Here is a 14882-nt window from a genome sequence, read left to right as displayed (position 1 = left end):
TAGAAGTTCTTTATCGTTATGAACTTGGCAGAGTATATGAGTTGGCTACAAGTACGAGATGTCTATATTTGTGTTACTAATTAAAAGATTGTTCTGTGGATGGTTCTTGTTGTCTGCTCCTCCCAACTTAAGGTTGGACATGTTGTGTCACATCTCATGTATGTTAATCAGCAGTCGAGGTGTAGGATTGAAGAAATAATGGAAGAAAATGAAGGGAGTGAAAAAAATAATACAAGAAACCATAGGGTTAAAATAAATTAGATCCTGAGCTCAATCTCTCTACGAGTTAACTTTTCAAAGACTGGAATTTTGCTGCTATTGTTTCTGCTATCACTGTTAACTTGCTTTCTTTGTATAGCCGGAAGACTTGCAAAGTTTATAGGAGTGCAAATTACCATGAACATTGTTTAGCTTGATAGTGTTAAATCATCATTTATCCCAAAAGTTTAAGCTTATAAGAAGATGTAAATTTAATCACTTAATTAATAATTTAGCATTCCCCTTCACGTGTGGATTTAAACTACATTTTAATTGGTCAGATTTAACACGTGAAATATTTAATTGAAATGGAAAATAAATGAAGGAGATATGGTTCGAATTAAGGACATTTGCTATGATATAATGTTAAATTATCATTTATCACAAAAGCTTAAGTTGATAAGAATAAATAAATTTAATTACTTAATCAATAGTTTAACGAATGAATCTCATATTAACTATTTGTTAAGACAGATTTCTGATCGATGACGTGTCACCTTGCGATTTGTCTGAGTTCTTTTTCTTCTGGGATCTGAAAATAAGAACTGTGTCGAGGGATGCCGACAATCCCGTTCCAATGCTTAAGTTAGCACAGAATTTGAGAGAGAATGTTCAGGGTAATTTATAGGAGATAGTAAAATAATCAAGAAAAAATCTCCCCTCATACCTGGAAAATCCTCTATATTTATAGGGATTTTGGGTGTAACTGAAAAACTCTGCACATCTCGAATTTTCGAGAGTCTACAATTAATGGCGACGTGGGTTTGTGGTACATTAATTCTGGTTGCACGTGTGGAGGCAGATCTTTGGGGTCTTTCGGAGTTCCTTTGATGATTTCGGGATATCCGAAAGTTCGAGTCATCCTAAAATGGTCTGACCCTGAGGTCTGGGATACCGGGACAATTTGCGTCCTGTGGAGTTCATATCCGAGATGCTCCAACTCCGAGACGGGCATTAATCCGAGGCTTCATAGTCCATGAAAGTTTTGACATATATATAAGGCATTGATGAACTCCGAGGTGGTTTATGGCCGAGATGAACTGTCCAGGTTGGCCCTTTGGGCTGGCCCCCCTGGATTCAACTTTGGACCTAGGTGACTTTGGAGTTGAATTATTTCCCAAACACTATTGGTGTTTATTCGGTCCAAATGCATGCATGGGCTCCCTCCGCAGTTCATAACCCCACAGATAATGCTAAAAAGGTTGGTGCAAGGATGGGGGATAATGCCTGATAGAAAGGGAGTTTACTTCAGCAAATGCTTGCGAATTAAAGTCTATATTAATCTTCTTTAACCTTTAATCCTTGGGTTTTTACATAACAGCTAGAGAAGGCAAAGATCCTGTCTGGCCGGGTGCAATTTAAATATGAAAGGCTTTCAGATTTTTGCTATGGATGTAGGAGATTAGGGCATTCTGTCTCAACGTGTCATAACTCTCAAGATCACCCTTTCAAGAGGGGAAATATGGTCCAGATATGAAAGCAGAAAATCTCCATCCCAGCAAAGTTGAAAATTATCACTACGGAAATTCAAGTGAGGGTCAACAGAGACATTTAAGCCCAAGCCCCAAAGACAAATGTAGGTTGACCCTCCAAATATTTTTTGAAGAAAATTTGTATATTGCATATATATATATATATGGGCCGGATCCCCTGAAATGGGTTTTTTTTTTTTTAAAAAATAAATATATATATATACTTCTTCTTCTTCTTCGATCTTGTTCTTCTCAAACTATCCTTTCTTTCTTTCTTCTTTCTTCTATCTTCTTCTTCTTCTTCTTCTTTTTTCCTCTTTTTTTTTTTTTTTTCGTGTGTGTGTGTAAGTTCTTAAGCTATTCTTATTGTTCCCAATAAGTTTTTATAAAAGTTAACTGTTTTGTTTCTCTTTAATTATAATTTTTTAGTCTTATAATTTTAGAGATTGGACATGGCATTTTAGCTTCATTTTATAAGTAGCTAGGCTTATGACTTTTGGGATTAGGCTCATTCAGATAATAAATGATTTTTGCATAACTCTTATACATCACTTTTTTTGATCAACAATTAGATCTATACAGGACCAATGATTAATTTAGAAAAATAATGTTTAAAAAATGTACAATAAATACACATGTAACATGTCTCCATTGAGATACACAACACGAGATTAATTTACGCATTTGGGATTGGGCTTATACCATTTTAGTTTCTCTCAAAAGCTATTCCTCTTTTTTTTTTTTTCTTTTTTAATTTAATTAAAAAAAATGGGGATTAGGATTGTCATGAGTTATGATATACCGTGTTAAGGATAACAGTTCGTTTTCACATGTCGAGTTTAGGTCGTGTTGAGGTATGGGTATAAAATTATATAGGTAAATCTAAATCCGACTCATTTAAATAAATGAGTCAAACCCTCTAATTTTATATTCGAATTTGCAAGTCATGTAAAAAATTGCCTACCATTATGTTGCGTGTCAGATTCGAATCATGTCGAAGCACAAATATAAAATTATATAAGTAAACTCTAATCCGACTCATTTAATTAAACGGTCAGATTCCTAACTCCTATTTCTTTAATTTTGTGTCGGATTTATAAATTGTGCAAAAAAAAAAAAAAAAAAAAAAATTATCAAACTGTATACCTGGCGAACACAAAGACAACCACTTCATTCACTTAAAATTCTTTAATTATTGATGAAACTGAATTAATCCAAAGCAATCTGAAACCATTGGCTAGAGTATTTGTTTAATATGAGATTAGGTATAAGAAGATAATAAGGAGACAGCGTCCATAAGTGATGAGTTAAATACCTGTCATCTGACATCGTAAGCCAAGAGTAGGTAGCGTAGCTGTTATGGCTATTTATTTATACTTACCATCGCACACCACTTAACATTACTTTAATGCCCTTATCATTGAATCATATTTCCCATGACATTCATTTCCACTGTGTAGGTTGTTTTAAAAGCAGAATGATCAATGATCTGCTAGTCAACGCGGTGCCCATGCACGCATGAATGTAAAAGAAAACAAAAAAGGATCGAGGACAGTTTTGTACTTGGGGCAATAAAAGTGGAGTGACAGGAGTCAGGATCTCATTAATTGAGGGCGAAGGAGTCGGTGGAGTAGTAGTGGTAGATCGAGGAAGAAGAAGAAGAAGAAGAAGAAGGGCTCAAAAATGGAGGAGGAATCAGCCAACGAGGCCACGAGTACAGGAAGAGTTGCTTATTTTCTGGAAGAAGCTGTTAGGGTTATTTTAAAGTGTTTGGGTGTCGAGACTAAATCTGATCAAGAGGATACTCCAAGTACCCAAGAAATTGCTTCTTCAGCCACTAAACAAGTTGCAGAAGATCATACACCATCTGCAACAACAGACCCAGAAGCTGATCATCCTCCTCCTTCAACGACAGCGAACCCTGATCATCCATCACCTGCAACACCAGACCAAGAAGCTGATCCTCCTTCAACCACTGCCACCTCTGTAAGCCCAGCAAACCCTGATCCTCCTTCAAGCACAGACATCTCTGTAAGCCATTTTTTCTCTTTCACTCGTCTTAGAAGTTTATGCGAATAAATAACGTAGAATATTTAATTGAAATGAAACACAAACTGTACCAGTCAGAGTTTGATTTCAAGATTCTTCACTCTGAACTCAAAATATCTGACTCTAATCTTATGTTAAATCACCGTTATCTCAAAAGGCCGGTTAAGGGTGATTAAACACTCTTCCTCTCTGTTCATCAAAAAAAAAAACACTCTTCCTCTCATTTTAAGAATCTTGGCTGCTGATGTGTTTTTATATACATGCAGGAAGTTGTTGCGAGGACAAGGGCTCTGAGTGTGCCTTCAAGGCCATCGTTAAGTACCGGGAGTGGTCCTCAGACTAATTAACTGCTGTTAATGTCCTTTTAACCTTCACAACCTAAAAGATATGTGCATGGGTCAAAAAACTAGGTAAAATCTGCAGTATTTGTTCCTTTTTATGTTTCCTTTTCTCCCCATGTATTTAGTTTTGCTTATGTGTGAGAGAGTGATTAAGAGTTGCAGAGTGTAAAATGTAGCTAGGATGGTACTGGCTATCCACGCGTTTTATATATGCATACTTGCATAGCTTGTAAATCGGAAGCCAGTTAAGAACACATGAATTATGTTGATTATCTAGACTATCATCTTCTTCTCTTTTTTTTCTTTCTTCTTCTTCTTCTTTTTTTTTTTTTTTTTTTTTAAAAAAAAAAAAACAAAATTATCATCTTTTTTGTAGGAGACGAAATCCGGAAAATGGAATAACATTTTATGGCCTAGATTGGATTTTACGGTATTTAATGATGTGATAAAGGAGACAAGATATACATAATTAGATTCTATAAAATTTAGTCTAAACTATAAAATAGAGACGATCCTATTCCAAAAAAATTGTTAGTAATTTACTGCCATGAATGATTTGCTTTATGATCGCGATCAAATCGGAGACGGGAATATATGTATACGAGTAATGATTTATCACAATTTAAAAATATTACTTTTCATCAATTTATTTATATGACAAATTAAAGGTATTCCTCGGCCAAACTTGCATTTTAAATTAGTGTGCAATAAAAATGATCAATGCCATGAGAAGAACGCTTCACGAACCTTGTCACGAGTCACGACTCACGAGGTTTCCTTAAAAAGACCAAATATAACAAAATATATTTATTTTTTATTTTTGAAAAAAAAAAGGAGGAAAATATTCATGGTATGGATGAGAAACGTGAAGGAAAAGATATTAATATCAAACTTTTATTAATTACCATGTTCATCTCAACTGAAATATATATTAAACATTTCCCTATAAAATAAATGCAAGTTTTTTTAAGTTATTATATTCCATGCATGCCATCTCAAAATCCATGACGCAAAATCATGTGGCAGATTTAAAGCCAATAGAGTAATTAATTAGTTGGATTTTAATGAATTAACTGCAGGAAATTAATGAGAACTTTTTTAAACGAGGTGAGCTGCACCCAAATCCCTCCTCAATGAAACTTAATTATTACTTTACATATGGAAGGACTGTCTAAAAAATCCAACTAATTATTCATTCATGATCATTATTAATTAATATATTAAACCGAAAATCCAACTAATTAGTCTATTGGCTTTCAATCTGCCACATGATTTTCAAGGCTTGCAGGAAATTTGTTATATATTATGATATACCCTTTCTCGAAAAAATGCTAAACTAATTAATCCAACCGACCCTATGAGGAAGAATATGGCTCAAGAATCTAAATTAAATGGTGCCGCACCGACTTCTAGTTGTATCGAGGCCGTTGCATGTTTGGATTGTTCATCGGTATTTTGTTTACTTTTGTTGCCTTAAAAGTTAAAATTATAATTAGTCACTGTATAAATTAAGGAGCTAAGTTATTAGTAGTATTAAGCAGACAAAGTTCTCTAATTATCACAAAAGTCCCCAATTTCAGTAATCAGAAGATCGACAATGGAGAAGACTTCTTTCAAGAGTACTGCTTTTGTGGTTGTCTTATTGGTTGCAACTTGTTAGTCTCTCTCTCTCTCATAAAACATAAGCATAAACATATAAACATAGTGCTTCACGAATCATGCATATATATATATATATATATATATATATATATATATATATATATATATATATATATATAATGGTGTCTAGCTAATGAAATACTTATTATTAATGGCTGCATGCAGGTGTATCATTTCCAAGGGTGGTATTACCAGAAGGAGACTAAGGATCGGAGTTGAAGAAAGGGTGAAAGTGCATGCAATGTAGTCGCAATGTTGAGTGCTTTAATCAGATTCCTTGTCCGTTTGGCCTCCTACTTTGTACCTTTGGAAAATGCGTTTGCGTGCCTTCCGGTAATATTTAGGATACTATTTATTCATAAATAAAAACCAAAAGAATAAAGGAAAAATAGTTAGCAATATTAATTGTTGTTTGTCAATCCAATTTGTCCCGGCCCCTCAAGTAGGGATGTTTAAATGAACTTGTTACATCATTTGATTAATTATGTGAAATAACATTGTTCTTAATATTTTTGTACATATTGGTTCTTAATTTACTCTTTCTTCGAAAAAAGTCAGCATTATTAATTTTTTAACTTTCTTGGTCTGATCAAAGAGGTTTCTAGAGTGTGATATGCAGAATATTAATCCTCAATATATAATATTGTCTACCCTTTTTAATTGATGCCCTTCTTTCTTCTCAAGGTTTTTAATTAGTTGCATGGCTTGATGCCATATATCCAATTTATTTGTCTATATATATATATATATATATATATATATATATATATATATATATATATATATATATCCATGCAATATATATTTGTGAATTAGAGCATCAAATATTGTGGCCTAAATTCGATCTCTCCTTCTTTTGTCTGTCCCCTTCTTCAATGGATCAAAGTGCCATGGAATTTTGCTTTGGTCTCATTTTCACCATCTTCCCTGGCATTTTTAAGACCTAATTCTTTTCAGTTGCCATGGAAAAGTACTCTAGCTTTTGAGTCATTATTGCTACTGTTGTCCCTGCCTTTTCTGTTACTGTCATTTCCAAAGTTGCCTCTTGGCTGGGGTAAATGTTCAAATCTATCCACTACTATTTGGTATAAAATGGCTCCTTCGTACCTTTCGAATGTTGGCCATTTTATTGAGAGCATCAATAGGGAAAACTTGGATTATAGTCCAGTCGGTTCATTCACACTCCCCAGGAGACAAATTCGGTGGCCCATTGCCTTGCTAAAGAAGTTCTTTGTAATAATTTTAATGTGTTATGGTGGGAGGATTTCCTAGTAATATCTTCACCATTGTTTTTAGGGAAGCAGTGGCTTCTTAGATCCTCTTTGTATTGTGGATCACTTTCTATTCTTGATGAATGACGAATCAGAGTTATCTTGTTAAAAAAAAAAATGGCTCCTTCAATAGAATAATACTAGGGGGATCACAAAATCTATCCTTCCATATTGGCAATTAATAATGGTAACATATTAAGTACATTTAATTCATATCTCCTCCTCTATTGAAAAAAAAAAAAAAATTCTAAGTCTTCTTACAACGCAACGATATTAAAAGAAACAGTAATAGATCATAATCATAATTCATAAACATAGATAAGGTTAAAGTATTTAGACTTTGACAAAGATTATGTTCGAGAATATATTTTCTATATTGAAAGGAAATTAATATATTAAAATGATATTGTAAGTTACTTTTCTTTTATAAGGTTGATTGTAATCAGGTTTGATGATAACCATTCTTATCTATCTCAATTCTCCTATAAATAAGAGTCTTCGGTATTGTAAAATAGTAAAGGAATAAAAGCAAATGTACTATTTTGGGCTTTATCTCGTTGATGACTCATGTCATGTAATCCTAATTGCCTTTGGAATTCTTTTCCTTGTAAAAGTGGTATTAAGACTTGGACTTTGACTCCTTCTCCAAGTTAAATTATGAGTTGGTTTTGCTCCTTATAAAATGAGTGGTGCTCAAAGTATTGTTATATATATACACCAAGGGCAAAGGGATTTCTTTGTTCTCTCATAATTTAGTGCATGTGCTAAAGTCTTTGGAAGAAAAAAAATAGAGTTTTATTTTGTTATTCTCCTTTATGTGAGAGTGAGATTTGGATATATTGGGGTTTTGAGCTTTGAGTGATTTTCTCCCTATAACTATCTTCATAGTGAATTTCTTCCGATTCTTCGTGATTGCCTTCGACAGTGCATGTACTTCATGTTGTGAGTTTTAAAAAGTACTCGCAAGCGTACGAATCGTTTGCAATATAGCATTATGCAAGTGCGAGGTCGAATCCACAGGGAAATGATCAAAAGTTAGTGTTTTGCTTAATCAACCTCATTCTAACTTAGTTCCAAGAGTTTGAGAGTTAAACATGCACAAAAAATGCTAAGTTAAAGATGAATAAATGAAATATGTAAAAAAGGACTAAGACTAAGGAATTCACCAAACCAAGTCCAACAACTCACACTCTTAGTTTCCACTTAAACACCCAAAGAACATTAAGCTTAGGGTGTCATTCAAGTTTCTTAACCATAAACCTTAGAACCATTAAATGAATCTAACTCAAAGATAAATCACAAAGAGTACCCATTTGAAATCAAATCATCCATTGTATCCATTCAAAGAATAAATCACAATGGATATCATCTTTTAAACCGATAAAACAATGTATCCATCGGTTGAAACACATTAAATGTCCTATTTCTACCACCAATCACATTCATTGCAAAAGATAAAGCATTAAATAAATGGAACTTGAACAACATAATGATATAGCATTAAATGTGCAAGTAGTACTACAAGAGTGTGAGTGTCATCAATTGAGAGGTTTCATCATCAACCTTAGTTGAGAATTCTAACCTCCCATGACTAAGAACACTACAAAAACTTGAAGAACAAACATTAAAATAGAAGAAAAACTTTACAAAGACAAATGTCTAAAGAAAATAGCTACTGAAATAAACTACAAAATGCACGAAATTAAACCTAACTATTGCTCTGAGAATTGCTCCCCAACAATGAGGCATGGCTATGACTTTATAGAAGGAAATTAGGGTTAGAAACCCATGTAAAATGACTATTCTACCCTCTCTAGGGTTCCTCTCTTGCTAGAGACAACCAAGGTCACGAAACCAGCGTATTCTGCTGCGAAAATCAGAGGGAGAACTGCTTTTATCATGGAGAAGCTCCTAATTTGGCGTTCTGGCGCGCTTCTGTAACAGTCAGTTATGGAAAAAATCGATCGATCGACTTTTAAGTTCGATCGATCGACTTTCCAGGACTTCCGAATTTCCAAGCATTTCCTCATGAAATTTGTCATTCCTCTCTTATTGACCAACAAAACACAAAAATACAAAAACTAACCAAAACATCAGAAAACAACAAGGTCAAAGGTCTAACTAATGTAAATAAAGGGGTCTAAATTCACAATATTTGGCACTCATCACTTCATATTGAGGAAACTACTTAAATCTTTATTGTCGTGTGTGATTGATTTAATCTTGTTGTTTTTTTATTTTTTGCATTTCATGAGCATTGGGAAATAGGATTAATTCCCTAACACGTATAGAGAAGCTCTATTGATAAATTTTATTCAATGACAAAAGATTATTAAAAACGAGCCCAAAGCATGCCTTAGCACAAGTGCTAAGCGATAATAATTCCTTTTATAAGCTACAAGCATAAAACGAATTATCTACAAAACAGTCTAATAAAGTGACATGTATTCTTTAACATGTGAGAAACATATATTTTTTTTAATAGCAAGTGTTTCTCACATGTTTATTTAATAGCATTAATAAAAAAAAACATGTGCTTCTCATATGTTTTAAGAACACATTTCACTTTATTAGACTGGTTTGTAGTTAATTGCTACAAACATTCATGTGCTCTCATATGCCATGAGTTTTCTTTTCACCAAACTATAAGAAATTGAAGACATTATCATCATATATATTGTATAGCCTTGAGCTTCTAGCTTAATTAGTTTGCCATTAAACATTGATCAAAGATAACCAAAATCATGATCAATTCCTTAGTGGCCAAGATTCTAAAATTTCAACACAAACTTTATTAATCTAATTAGAACGATAATGGAAAAAATAATTATTTCAATCACACAACCGCATTTAGCAATAGTAATCAAAAGCATGCATGAAACTAGCAGCATTAGGACATTAATAAAAAAAAAAATGCCTAGCTTGGACTCACCCATGGCTTGGCTGTGGCCGGTGGGTCACCAGAATTTCCACTTTGTTTTGAATTTTGAATCCGTTATATATTTTAAAAGGGGGAATTTTGAGCATTTTAACAATTTTATTTTATTTTTTATGAAATTAAAAGAGGATGAAAATGGGATACTGAAATTATAAATTTTTTAACTTTGAAGTTATGAATGTAAAACCACTATTCTTTAGTGGTATAAGTGAAGTTTCTCTCAAATATTTTAAGAAACCCGTAATGAGGTTGACATAATGACCAATTTAAAACCCTAGTTGTCGAAATTGAAAAGTTTGAGATTAAATTGAAATAACAAGAAAACTTAAGGACTAAATTGAATTTTTTTCAAAAAGAAAAAAGAAAAAAGAGGAGAATTGAAGGAAATTACAAAGGACAATGCGCCATTGAGTAAAATTATCAAACAATATTTATTGTGGACGTGGGGTTGTGGTCAGCAGAGCAGGGACAGAAGGTATGGGATTCTCATTATACGAACCGAGCCCAGCCATTTTATTGTTAAAATGAAGCAAACCGAGCCCAGCCACAGAGCCCAAACACTCTCGATTTTTTTTTTTTCTCTTGGCCCACCTATTAAATGGTGGATTCTCATTATAGTTTTGATACACAATTCTCATTATATATAGTCTATGCAGAGGGTTTGTGTGGTTTCTATTTGTTTTTTTTAAAAAAATTTTATTTTTAAAAGGAAACTTCATTTACACTCTTTGAATTATAAAAGAATTTTACAATTATAATATCGAAGTTTAAAAATTTACAACGTCGGTATCCTATGTTTCAAAAAAGAATTAAGTTAAAATTCCAAAAAAAAAAAAAAAAGGAGTCAAAATTTTGGTGACCCACGGACTCCCAACACATTTTTTGAATATTCACTTTGTTGTTGTTGTTGTTTTTTTTTTTTAAAAAAAAATAAATAAATAATGGGGCATTTTGGCCATTTTAACCCAAAAAAAAGAAAAAAAAAAAAAGAAAAAGAAAAAAAGGTGGGGATGAAATTAACCTAAGCTGAAACATGCAATACCAACATTGTAAATTTTTAAATTTCAAGGTTATGGTTACAACTTACAAAACTGTTTATACGTCTCGGAGAGGTGTAAGTGAAGTTTCAAGAAAAGAAAAGAAAAAGAAATCTACTTTTATATTACAAAATAAATAAAGCATAAAGGTTCTAGTAAATGTGTTTAAAAACAGATTCCATAATATATATTGTTTTAATTCAAAAACCCATTAAAAGTTCGTTTAGGATTGCGATTTCGTAGATAAAAAATGTGATTTTAAATCAAACCCCATAAAATAAATTGTTTGGAAATTACATTTTAAGAAAATTGCGATTTGAAAGAGCATATTTCTGCGTTTTCAAATCGCAGGCAATGAGGTTCTTTTTGAAAATGCAAAATTTTAATGGCTAATATAACGTTCGATTTTAAAGGTAAATTGCGATTTTACAAAACGCTTAGTATCGTTTTTAAAAATCATTTTTTTTTCAACTCGTACTTTTAAAATCGCAAACACAAACGCAAACACAAACACAATCGAAACTAATATTATATGTGTACATTAATTGTTTGATTTTTGAAAAACAAAATTCTGAAAAGACAAACAAAAGCGACCTGAATCCTGTGTGTACTGGTGAGGTCAATCGTACGTGCAACGGGCAAAACAGGAATGGGGCACGATTCAGGCATTCATCCATAAAGGCAAAGGAATAAAGAAGTTCATTATAAAGCTTCATTTAATGCAGAGGCCTGAACTTCACGTTTATGGCAGAGACCTTCTTCAATTGCTCCTTCATTCACAGACCAACATATCATCCTCCATTTCTCAACATCCACGTGATTTTCCTCCACGTCTCCTGCTTTTCTCACGAGGTCTCCCTTTGCCACTATATTTTCTTTCAAATCATCCATATAAATGATATATTCCTTATATATATATATATATATATAGCTTTAATGATTATTTGTTTTTTTTTCTTTTTTCATTTTATGACTGAACAAAACATGTGAAACTTTCAAAAGATGGCCGTGGATCATGTGAAGCGCACCAGGTGTACCTCCTTCTACATTAATTAAAACCCTTTTCCTTGCCATCTTCATGTGTATATATATATATATAGAGAGAGAGAGAGAGAGAGAGAGAGAGAGAGAGAGAGAGAGAGATTCGTACGTATAAACCTTGTTCCTCCCAGACAGACAGCCTTTTGTTTCGAGCATGGTTTCTTGTTAGAGCTCTCTCTATAATTAGTATCGATCTCTTGAGTCTTGATCAACTTTCCTCGAACGCGTACACATAGGAACATGAAGAACTTGTCTCTTGGAGCCCACGCTTCTTTCCTAGTTTTGATCTTCTCCATGGTACTAACTGGTAGCAGAGGCCTTCGAATCACTCATCCATGTAAGTTCCTTTTGTTTTTCAAAAGCTGAGGAATTTGTGAATAGCATTTACTTTCTTTTTTATTTTTTCTTTTTATGAGTAGAATCGACCGCAACTTAATTTTATTAAAATAACGATTTAAGCACAACGCTCAACAAAAATAACATCATAAATACATTGGGGGACTTCCTCAAGAAAATATTAATTGATCATTAGTCAAAGATAGTGCTTCATTGGCAAGACAATGAGCCGCACCATTTAAGTTTCGCCTAACATGATTAACCGTCCAGTACTTTTGCAAACAATTCAATATCGCTCGAGTGTCCTCGATTAGATGGCCAAATCTACTTGAATTTCTTTCATCTTTTTGGAGATCGAGAATCTCCTTCTACAACCCCCATAGAATCCCAATTCACAACTAAAATTTGTTGTCTGTAGTGCCGTTGTTGCTTCTGCAATACCAAGTGCAATTATGTGATCTTTTGGTTATGATAGCATTGCCGGCACCTCGCCCATGCGAATAAATAATGCTAACCATTGTTATTATTATTTCATTATTCTCACTTTATGATGGATATTTCAGTCAGTTTAGGCGAAAAAGGCAGGAGTATTGGAGACCAAGGTCATCTCTCCTCTAAGGTCTGTTTTCCTTCCATAATGGATACAATTTCTGAGAAAAACACAGGATAATTAATGAGATTTGAATCTGGTTATGGAAAATTTAGATTATTATTGGGTGTGTTATATATATACATATGCAGGAAGAAGGAAAAGAAGAAGTTGGGATGGAACTGTACCCAACGGGCGGTTCAAGCTTGCCGGACTGTTCCCATGCGTGTGGGCCGTGCTTTCCATGCAAGAGGGTGATTGTGAGCTTCAAGTGCTCCACAGAGGCATGCCCAATTGTTTACAGATGCATGTGTAAGGGAAAATACTACCATGTTCCTTCCAACTGATCATCTAACCACATGCAACCAATGCAGTGGATAATTGGGAAATCCATCTTTAATTATATATTGAAATCAAGCATTAACATGATTGTCAAATTGTGGCCGTGGATGATCATTTTATGTAGTTTTTTTTTTTTTTTGGAAGTAGGCAGGCAGGCATGTTGATGTAGTCTTATATATCCATGGCATAGACTCAATATTTATATGCACAAAGAGGGATTGAGGTAAGAAATTGCAGGGAAAAGTTTGAAAATAGTAGAATATAATCATGAGTTTTTGGTAGTTAGTAGGATTTTTGGTGCATGAAAAGTTTTTTTTTTTTTTTTTTTAAAAAAAAAAAAAAGAAAAAAAGAAAAGAAAAAGTAGAGAGGCTTATAGCCATAAAAGCTTACATGAAAAAAGCATATATATATATGATAAAATAAAGTGCTCAAATGCTTTGAATTCTATCCAAAATGGGTTTTTCAATGTATTTTTAGCTACTATGTCATACTCAAGCATATATAAATAAATAATAATAATAAATCAATTTTTGACGACAAACATTTAGTGACGTGTCAGGAGGTCTGACACGCCACTAAATTTTAGTAACATGTTTTCAACATGAAGAATCATTGCGTCACTACTGGGAGGTTTAGCGATGTGTCCAACAACCCTCCTTATTGACCCAATTTCTAAAAATTGAAAGCAAAATCTCACTCACATTATTTTTTAGGCTATCTTAGCACCCATATCCCACTTCTTAATGTGATCTTCAGGCCAGACATGTTTATTAGTTGTTTTACATATAACTCTAAAATACATAACCAATGTGAGTGCCCTAAGCCCTTAACCATCAGGATCTCACCTAGGGTTGGCAAATGGCAATTGGGGTTGGCAGGTTGGGGTCGAGTCGACCCTCCAACCCGTTAAGTGTCAAGCTAAACACGCCTTGTTTAGTTTAACATGCATGTTACACCCTTCAACCTGAACACAACTTGTGAGTGACTGACCTATTTTCAGACCAAAAGGCGACGTTTTTAACCTGTTTGACCCGTTTCAACCCAAACATGACATGTTGGAGCCGTTTCAACTTGTATTTATCATATAAAATATATATAGCTTTATAAACGAGTCAACCTACGGGCGACCTGTTTGTGACCTGAACTTTATGTTAAACCCTAATCCTCGAATGTCGTGTCTAATTAACAAATTATGTAAAAAATTACCACCCCTAGATCTCACTATAGACCAAAAGACTGTCCTAATCATTTCAAATTTTCTGAAATCCATTCCTACCTCTTCAAATTGGAAGACAACAAAAGTTGAAATTCAAATATTTGCACCCACAAACTGTGCCAAAATGGGTCACCTTCCTATCCTTCTCAAGAAGTTTTCTCATATCTTCTTCTCCTTGATTATCAATGTAGCTCGACAGTAAAAACAATGACTTGTATAACAAAAAATTCCTACTGTACGTATTCAAGAAACGTATATAATGGTATTTTTTTTTTTTTTAACGTAATACTCAGATATTTCATTGAATAAATGATCCCATGATTACAAAG

General features: G+C 33.4%; 2 protein-coding genes across 2 annotated transcripts; both read left to right on the top strand.

Moving 5' to 3' along the window:
* Positions 1-3160: 3160 nt before the first annotated feature.
* LOC133866782 (uncharacterized) lies at positions 3161-4404 on the top strand. The gene is made up of 2 exons (XM_062303416.1): positions 3161-3761; positions 4046-4404. Exons 1-2 carry the CDS (start codon positions 3414-3416, stop codon positions 4124-4126), a joined length of 429 nt encoding a protein of 142 aa, XP_062159400.1. The 5' UTR covers positions 3161-3413; the 3' UTR covers positions 4127-4404.
* A 7743-nt stretch (positions 4405-12147) lies between these two features.
* LOC133867472 (protein EPIDERMAL PATTERNING FACTOR 2) lies at positions 12148-13587 on the top strand. Its single transcript, XM_062304251.1, has 3 exons — positions 12148-12406; positions 12969-13024; positions 13147-13587. Exons 1-3 carry the CDS (start codon positions 12310-12312, stop codon positions 13339-13341), a joined length of 348 nt encoding a protein of 115 aa, XP_062160235.1. The 5' UTR covers positions 12148-12309; the 3' UTR covers positions 13342-13587.
* The last annotated feature ends 1295 nt before the right edge of the window (positions 13588-14882 follow it).

The sequence above is a fragment of the Alnus glutinosa genome, chromosome 4 (genome assembly GCF_958979055.1).
Source record: "Alnus glutinosa chromosome 4, dhAlnGlut1.1, whole genome shotgun sequence".
Classification (NCBI taxonomy): domain Eukaryota; kingdom Viridiplantae; phylum Streptophyta; class Magnoliopsida; order Fagales; family Betulaceae; genus Alnus; species Alnus glutinosa.
Note: the sequence above shows the minus strand (reverse complement) of the source record. Positions and strands in the feature narration are given on the sequence as shown.